This window comes from Castanea sativa, chromosome 7, assembly GCF_040712315.1.
Source record: "Castanea sativa cultivar Marrone di Chiusa Pesio chromosome 7, ASM4071231v1".
NCBI classification, from domain to species: domain Eukaryota; kingdom Viridiplantae; phylum Streptophyta; class Magnoliopsida; order Fagales; family Fagaceae; genus Castanea; species Castanea sativa.
The window spans coordinates 3,053,967-3,063,454 of NC_134019.1; the positions used below are offsets into that span (position 1 = coordinate 3,053,967).

Consider the following 9,488-nt stretch of genomic DNA (forward strand, 5'->3'; position numbering starts at 1 on the left):
GATGCAGGGCATTTAATGCGGAGCCCATAGACTGCCCCAAACCAGAAACCTCCCCCCACATCATTTGGCTTTTACTTGGTAGGCTGTAGAATGCCCTTGGACTCAACCTTGCATTTCCCCGAGCAACCCTCCTCCTCGGGCCCATGGTTCCTGGGCATATTATCTTAGACTGTGACCCTTAAGCTTTATCCTCGATCCTCGGGCCTTCGCACACTTTAACTCTTAAACCCATCCTTGGTCCACAACAACCACCCCCCCCCCCCCCCCCTCCCAAAAATATATATTATTTGAACCATATGAAAGTGAATTTTTTTTTTTTAGTTCACAAAAAAGTTAAAGGATTTGCAGTTTTTATTTTTCTCAATCCATAATAGTCAATAGTTACACTTGCACAAAAGGCAGGAGAAAATAACACAAGTGGTAAGACACTCAGCGTAAGAGTTAGAGACGTGAATGAATCATCAATCATCCAACGAAACCTGACACAAAAAAAGAGATAGCTGAGCTGATTGCTCTCTCTCTCTCTCTCTCTCTCTCTCTCTTCTGCTATCGACGCTGCGACTGCTTCTCCGCCGCGTGAGGCCTACCGTATTCCGCCGTATCACAACCACCAAACCCCTCAAGTAAGTACCTCACTCTCTTTTCCTTAACTCACTAAAAAATCTCTCTTTTCTGTTCTGCTAAAACAACAACAAGAGTAGAGAAACCAAGTGTGAAATTCATAATTCATGGTGGTTTGATTTGAATAGCGACGCTGAGTTTTGAGTATGTGTGTGTGTGTGTGTGTTCGATTATTCTTTTCAATGTTTTCATCATATGCTAGAGATCAAGGACTTACATTTAATGTTAGAGATCGTGAAAGTTGAGGCTCAGGTTTTTTATTATATTTCTGGGCAGTAGGTTTTGATTTTCCAGAAACTGAGTCATTTTTTTTTCTGTTGAGATTGGATTGATTTCTCACTCTATCCATGTTTTGATATAGAATGCTGTCTCATTAGCAATGTGGAGTTATATTGAATGATATAAATTTTTTTTTTCTTTCTGTTTTTTAATATGAAATTAAAAATTGTAGGAATGGGGAGTTTCAATGAAGGGAAACTCAGGTTTTGCATTGACAGAGGGGGGACCTTCACTGATGTTTATGCTGAAATCCCGGGTCGGACTGATGGTCAAGTTTTGAAACTTTTGTCTGTTGACCCATCAAACTATGATGATGCTCCGGTTGAGGGTATTCGGAGGATTCTTGAAGAGTTTACGGGGGAGAAAATCCCACGTACTTCGAAAATTCCCACGGATAAGATTGAGTGGATTAGGATGGGTACAACCGTGGCGACAAATGCACTTTTGGAAAGAAAAGGAGAAAGGATTGCTTTGTGTGTGACTCAAGGCTTTCGGGATTTGCTCCAAATTGGTAACCAGGCTCGCCCCAGCATATTCGACCTCACTGTATCAAAACCATCTAATCTTTACGAGGAGGTTATAGAGGTTGATGAGAGAATTGAGCTTGTTCATGATAAGGAGGAGAATCAAGGTTCTTCTGCACCATTAATTAAGGGTGTTTCAGGTGAGATTGTCAGGGTTGTGAAGCCTCTCAATGAAGAAGCTCTCAAGCCTTTACTGGAAGGGTTGTTGGAGAAGGGAATTAGCTGTTTGGCTGTTGTGTTGATGCATTCTTACACGTATCCACAGCATGAAACAGCTGTAGAGAGGTTAGCTGTGAGTTTGGGTTTCAGACATGTTTCTTTATCTTCAGCTTTGACTCCCATGGTTAGAGCTGTTCCGAGGGGTCTAACAGCTAGTGTTGATGCATACTTGACCCCAGTTATTAAAGAGTACTTATCAGGATTCATATCCAAATTTGATGAAGGGTTGCGGAAGTTGAATGTTCTGTTTATGCAATCAGATGGAGGACTTGCACCAGAAAGTAGATTTTCAGGGCACAAGGCGGTGTTGTCTGGTCCGGCTGGTGGGGTTGTAGGCTACTCACAGACTCTTTTTAATCTTGAAACACAGAAGCCCCTTATTGGGTTTGACATGGGTGGTACATCTACTGATGTGAGCCGTTATGCTGGAAGTTATGAACAAGTTCTAGAAACTCAAATTGCTGGTTCTATAATTCAAGCACCTCAGCTTGACATCAACACTGTTGCTGCCGGTGGTGGATCAAAGTTGAAATTCCAATTTGGAGCTTTCCGAGTTGGACCAGAATCAGTGGGTGCACACCCTGGTCCTGTGTGTTACCGGAAAGGCGGGGAATTGGCAGTAACGGATGCAAACCTGATTCTAGGATTTGTTATTCCTGATTATTTCCCATCCATATTTGGCCCTAAGGAAGATCAGCCTCTAGATATCAAGGCAACTAGAGAAGAATTTGAGAAGCTTGCAAGGGAAATAAACTCCTACAGAAAGAGTCAAGATCCATCTGCCAAGGACATGATAGTGGAGGAGATTGCACTGGGATTTGTGAATGTTGCTAATGAGACAATGTGTCGTCCAATACGGCAGTTAACTGAGATGAAGGGCCATGAAACAAGGAACCATGCTCTTGCTTGCTTTGGAGGTGCTGGACCTCAGCATGCGTGCTCCATTGCTAGGTCTTTGGGAATGAAAGAAGTACTCGTTCACAGGTTCTGTGGGATCTTAAGTGCTTATGGGATGGGATTAGCTGATGTTGTTGAAGAGGCACAGGAGCCATATTCTGCTGTTTATGGTCCTGAATCTGTCCTTGAGGCCTATCGCAGAGAAATTATTTTGCTGAAGCAAGTAATACAGAAGTTGCAAGAGCAAGGTTTTAGAGAGGAAAACATTACTGCAGAGACATATTTAAATTTAAGATATGAAGGTACAGACACTGCCATCATGGTTAAGAGGCGAACAGCTGAAGATGGATCAGCTTGTGACTATGCAGTGGAATTTGTGAATCTCTTTCAGCAAGAGTATGGATTTAAACTACAAAACAGGAACATCTTAATATGTGATGTAAGAGTTCGTGGTATAGGAGTCACAAATATATTGAAGCCTCAGGCCCTTGAACTTGTTTCCGGTACTCCTAGAGTTGAAGACAACTACAAGGTTTACTTTGGGAATGGGTGGCAAGATACACCTCTGTTCAAGCTTGAGAATTTGGGGTATGGGCATGTCTTGCCGGGTCCTTCAATCATCATGAATGGGAATAGTACTGTGATAGTGGAGCCCAACTGTAGAGCTATTATAACCAAATATGGCAACATTAAAATTGAAGTTGAGTCTACTATAAACACCATGAAAGTAGCAGAAAAAGTTGCAGACGTTGTGCAGCTTTCAATCTTCAATCACAGGTTTATGGGAATTGCTGAACAGATGGGAAGGACCCTACAGAGGACCTCTATATCAACAAATATCAAGGAACGCCTGGATTTCTCTTGTGCTCTCTTTGGTCCTGATGGGGGACTAGTCGCAAATGCCCCTCACGTTCCTGTTCACCTAGGAGCCATGTCTAGCACAGTTCGGTGGCAGTTCAACTACTGGGGTGATAATTTGAATGAAGGTGATGTTTTGGTTGCCAATCATCCTTGTGCTGGTGGTAGCCATCTTCCTGATATAACTGTTATTACACCTGTTTTTGATAAGGGGAGGCTAGTATTTTTTGTGGCAAGCCGAGGGCATCATGCAGAGATTGGTGGTATAACTCCTGGAAGCATGCCACCTTTTTCAAAGTCCATATGGGAAGAAGGGGCTGCCATAAAAGCATTTAAGCTTGTGGAAAAGGGGATTTTTCAGGAAGAAGGAATCATGAACCTTCTCCAGTTCCCCAACTCTGGTGAAGTGGAGCATAAGATCCCAGGAACACGCAGGATTCAAGATAATCTATCAGATCTTCGAGCACAAGTAGCTGCAAATCAGAGAGGAATTTCCCTAATAAAAGAGCTTATTGAGCAGTATGGTTTGGACACTGTTCAGGCTTACATGACATATGTGCAGTTGAATGCAGAAGAAGCAGTGAGAGATATGCTTAAGTCAGTTGCTACTACAGTTTCATCTCAGTCATCTGAGCTTGGAGATGGAAATTTAGTAACCATTGAGGAAGAGGATTACATGGATGACGGGTCCATTATTCATTTGAAACTGACAATTGATTCTGATAAAGGTGAAGCGATTTTTGACTTTAATGGGACTAGTCCTGAAGTTTATGGGAATTGGAATGCACCGGAAGCAGTAACAGCTGCAGCAGTCATTTACTGCCTTCGCTGTTTGGTGGATGTCGATATTCCTCTCAATCAAGGTTGTTTGGCTCCTGTCAAAATCCATATTCCAGCAGGGTCATTCCTCTCTCCAAGTGATAAAGCTGCGGTGGTGGGAGGTAACGTTCTGACATCACAAAGAATAACTGATGTTGTACTAACTGCATTTCAAGCTTGTGCATGTTCACAGGGTTGTATGAATAACCTCACGTTTGGGGATGATTCTTTTGGTTATTATGAAACAATTGGAGGTGGGAGTGGGGCTGGTCCAACCTGGGATGGAACCAGTGGAGTCCAATGCCACATGACCAACACGAGAATGACTGATCCGGAGATTTTCGAGCAGAGATATCCGGTTCTTTTGCATAAATTTGGGCTTAGGGAGAACAGTGGGGGAACCGGACTTCATAGAGGAGGTGATGGTCTTGTCAGGGAGATAGAGTTCAGGCGCCCTGTTGTGGTGAGCATTCTATCGGAGAGGCGTGTTCATGCACCAAGAGGCCTAAAAGGTGGCAAAGATGGGGCTCGTGGGGCTAACTTCCTTGTCACAAAAGATAAGCGGAGAGTTTATCTTGGGGGTAAAAACACAGTTGAGGTGCAAGCAGGGGAAATTCTTCAAATTTTAACTCCTGGTGGTGGGGGATGGGGTTTCCCTCTTTGATTCTTCTCTGAAGCAAATTGCTTCTGGTTGAGTTCAACTTTTGTACTAGATTTGCTGCAAATGGTATTTTGATCTATTCATTACTGAAAATTGAAGGATTCTATTAAGAATTAGAAATTTACTTGTATCCTAAAAGTAAATAGGCTTCTAGACTTGCAAGATAAATAAATGGGTTTCTAGTTTTGGAGATAAATAAATAGGCTTCTATACTTTGCTACAACTCACCAGCCAAGCTAATGAACAAGATTCAAAGGAGACTAGACCAAACAAGGGAGAGACTACAAGCATGATAACTTCTTAGATTGAGCAATGATGAAGAAGAAAACAGTTACTGGTCGAGGAGGAGCCACTGTTACTGGAACAGATGCTGATCTTCGTAGATTGAGCATGGAGGCAGCATGGGAGGTATATAAATTTTTCTGAGCAAATAAAAATTGTTTCTTTATTAGTTTAAATCAAGTTCAATTAGTCTCTCAGCTCACGTTATTATTGCTAAGACATATTTTGATCACATATGTCTATTCCATTATCCATCTTTAAATTTATAGGTCATACCCATGGTTGGAAGTTCCAACCATGGAACTGTACCACACAATCCATGAACAGTGATCTCCATTAAGTTTATTGTGTAACACGATGCATACATATAGGCTTTGAGTACTCCTAATCCTCATCTGACAAGGACATGTAATTTTTGCACTAAGCCTAAGAATTATCTTATCTTGAGTCTCTCGCCAATCTTACTGCATTTGCACTCAGCCTAAGAATGACTCTCTGTGATGGTGTCCAACCTCTTGTTTGATGATGACATTTTAATTCTCTGTGGCAATGATCTGGAATGGCTTGGCCATTTAAAATGTGTCTTGCTTTGTTTTTAAGCTGTCCTGGGTTTCAAAATAAATGTAGGACACTCTGATATGGTTCTTGTCGGGGAAGTCCGCGAAATTTAAGTCTAAGGCGATCTGGGACCCGATTCTAGAAAAGTGGGAAAGAATATTAGCGGGGTGGAAGAAGGTTTATTTTTCCAAGGGAGGGCAAATCACTTTGATTAGGAGAACTCTTTCTAGCTTAACAGCATATATCCTTTCTTTGTTTCCCCTTCTTGCTAGTATCACTCATTGTCATAAAAAATTTCCAAGGGACTTTCTCTGGGGTGGTTTCAATGATGCTTTTAAATTCCATTTGGTTAGTTGGAAGACGATTTGCAAACCAGTCCGACAAGGGAGGGGTTGGCTCACTCTATTTAAGCTTTGTTAAGAAACTGGCTTTGGTGCTATGCAACTGAAAAAGATGTTCTGTGGTGCACAATGATTGACCTGAAATATGGAAGTGTTTGGTGTGAGTGGAACTTCGGGTGGTGGTGGACTCACATGGCGTTAGCTTATGGAAACATATTAGAAATGGGTGAAATAACTTTGCAAGGTTTATTAATTTTGAGGTTGGTAGTGGGTCTGCAGTTCACTTCTGACATGATTGCTAGTGTGGGGGTTGTGATGCTTAAGGATGCCTTTCCTGATCTCTTCTAATCAGGTTGAGATAAAGAAGTTTCTGTAGTTCTGTGGCAGATTATAGGTACACCCACAATGGAAATAATATTAGGGATGTACTGTTTATTTATCCTAGATCCTTACTACAATTTTGAGGTGAAGTCTTTTTATAAAGTTCTTTCACCTAGGGTATCCCGACAGTTTTCATGGAAGAGTATTTGGAAAGTAAAGGTCCCTATTAAGGTAGATTTTTTGTATGGACAGCTGCTACGGGGAGAATCCTAACAATGGATAATCTTCGCAAATGGAGGTTGTGTGGTCGATTGGTGTTGTATGTGTAAGTGAAGTGGTGAGTCTCTTGATCATTTGTTACTCTATTTCCCCTTTGCTCATGATATATGGTCCATGGTTAGTATCGCAATTTAGATATTTGGGGTGCTATACCTCAATGTGTTGTGGCTTATTTGGAAAGAAAGGCATAGAGTGCTTGCCCTCTGAATTAAAACTATTATTATTTTGTGCTCTATATGATTAGATGGCTGCTATAGTATTTATTCAATCTCTACTTTTGCTGGATCTTGTCTACTTGTGTACTTTTATTTGACTTTTAAAAACCCATGTACACTACCCATGTAAGCAGTTGCGTTGTTTTTCTCTTCTTTTGATTAAAATGTCCCAATTACTTATAAGAATGTTAGTTGTGAAGGCAGAAAGGGACATGATAATTGCAAACTAAACTTGCAAATTACAAATGAGGTCTAACTCAATTGGCACATATTTTTTTAAGAGCCAGGTGGAGGGTGAGGTAGAGTTTCAAGATTTAAAGGGTGCATGTGTAATTACCAATAACTAAAGAAAAGGCAAATTGCCTTCCTATTTAAATTTCTTTGTGCTTTCTCTCAGTCTTAACCTTGATCATCAGAACTTATTTGGACACTAAGTGGGCTCTTGCAAGCTTGCCTTTGATTGTTGAAGCTCTGTTATAAGCTAATTCTTGATGCAGTCAGATCTGTACGTTCCTTCACACCTAGGCATGCCCGGTGCTCATGTGTGGAGTTTAAGCTTTTTTGTTTTCTCTCTCTGGGTTGGGAGATAAACCTGTATCTGTAATTCCAATAGAATCTGGGATGTGAGTTTCAATATGCGTATCCATATAAGTTTTGTTGACATGGATACTTTGGGGTGAAGTTCTGAGTCTATGTAACAGAGTTGGTGTTAGAAAGCTTGATATAAATTGTTAACTGATAGCTTATGGTTTTGGTTTTTCTTTTGTTTGTTTATGATATTTTGTTTTGGCTTAGTTTTTTCTTGGAGTCCACAGGGCGGGTAATTTGTCTCTGTTTGGGTTGGGTCAAATTGGCCTCTCTCTATTTCCATTGTGTTCTCTGTTGGTTTTGGAGGTGAGAGTTAGTGTTAAGGGAAGAACTTTAGCTTTTCAGTTGGATGCTTTAACAAAAATTTGGTCACATAGTGCCTTTACCTTTTTACTTCCCTGTGAGTACAAAGAAAAACCTTATAACTGCTCAAAGCTCAATTTTTTGCAACACCAGAGGTGATTGTTGACAACAATGCATAAGGGGTTTATTAGATTCATTTTAATGGTTTATAGTGGTGTCTGGGTTAACTTACTTTTGCAGGAGTTATTTTATTTCTGGCCTTATGTATTAGTTGATGCATGAATTTTGCTTCTAGCCTTTTGTTATTAGGGTATAACAAGAATAATCTCGGAACTAATTTTGTTTGATGTATGGGTTGCAATATATGCATGTGGAGATTTGACTGGAAGCTAATAATTGATTTCTATTTCCTTACTGCTGGTTTTTCTTTGAATCTCTACTAGCCTACTTGTATTGCTTGTTTCCTTGCAAAATCGTGTCATAGTTTCCTATCACTAAAGCATTTCTCATCCTTGGGGAAGGCACAGAACTTTGAATCACTTTCTTATTTTTTATTTTTCTTTAGTAGTAGAGGAGAAAAATTGAGGGTAAAATTGTCTACCATGACCTCTCTTAGACCCCACAAAATTGGGAGCTTTGCGCACTGGTATGACCTTTTTAAGCAGTGGAGAAAAATAGTTCTTGCTCTTAAATTGATATTGGAACCCACTAGTATATCCAAATTTTATATTACCTTTTTTTTTTTTTTGCATTTTAAAAGTTGTTTTGTATTTAGCGTAATTCATGTTTTTAATCTCTTAACTGTATATTAATTTACAGGTTCTTCTGAAGTTTGATGTTTGTGAGGAGGAGATTGCGAAACTGACTAGGTGGCACCGTATTGCTATGATACGCAAACTTTCAAGTGAGCAAGCTGCATCGGGGATACAGATTGTACGTACTCCTTGTTGGAGACTTATGTTGTTTGTGGACTTAATGTGCCATATATTACTATAAAATAATTTTCTCTGTTTCGTGTATAGATTTGTACCAATAGGAACTTTTTTTTTAAATTTTATTATTTTATAGAAAGAATTATAACATGTTGCTAACCCCGTAGCTCGAACCTTTTTCTCCCTAGACCTCCATAGCACTTTGTACATGGGGAGGCGTCAATTCAGCTATAAAGCCTTTGGCTGGTAAGAACTATATATATATGATTGAGAATTCTAATGTAATTGGTGATATATTGATTTAATGCTACGAGGTTGTTCTTAGCTAGCATTTGTCTCGTCTTTTTAAGTGTTTCATCTATCTTGCAATTGGGGCATCATTGGCACGATAATTAACAAAGCTCCATTAAATTAAAATTTTCTTTGAACACAAGCACACGGAAAACTCAGTTTGCATCTCATGCATTCACATATTTGAATTAGTCTCCTTCATTCAATTTTCCATCATTTTCCCATCTACAAAATATCTTGTAACAACTCAAAATCTGCAAGTTTTACATGGAAGATCTCATGGTTGACCATGATACAGCTTAAATGAACAATAATCAAACACCCAATTTGGTTTACAACAACAACAACTGATATTCACAACAAACTCAACCAAAAAAACCCAGATCTAAAAACACTCATATTCAACCAAAAAAACAAAACCATAGATATTCTCTCTCCCTCAATTTTCATTACACTTCAAAGCTCCAAATCTCAAAGGCGGAGGAGGAAGGAGCGGTGGT

The 9,488-nt window shown here is 39.9% G+C and overlaps 1 protein-coding gene across 1 annotated transcript; it reads left to right on the forward strand.

Moving 5' to 3' along the window:
* Positions 1-485: 485 nt before the first annotated feature.
* On the forward strand, positions 486-9,025 carry LOC142643096 (5-oxoprolinase 1). Its single transcript, XM_075817644.1, has 3 exons — positions 486-623; positions 1,073-5,286; positions 8,585-9,025. The coding sequence occupies exon 2, from the start codon at positions 1,075-1,077 to the stop codon at positions 4,879-4,881; it is 3,807 nt and encodes a 1,268-aa protein (XP_075673759.1). The 5' UTR covers positions 486-623; positions 1,073-1,074; the 3' UTR covers positions 4,882-5,286; positions 8,585-9,025.
* The last annotated feature ends 463 nt before the right edge of the window (positions 9,026-9,488 follow it).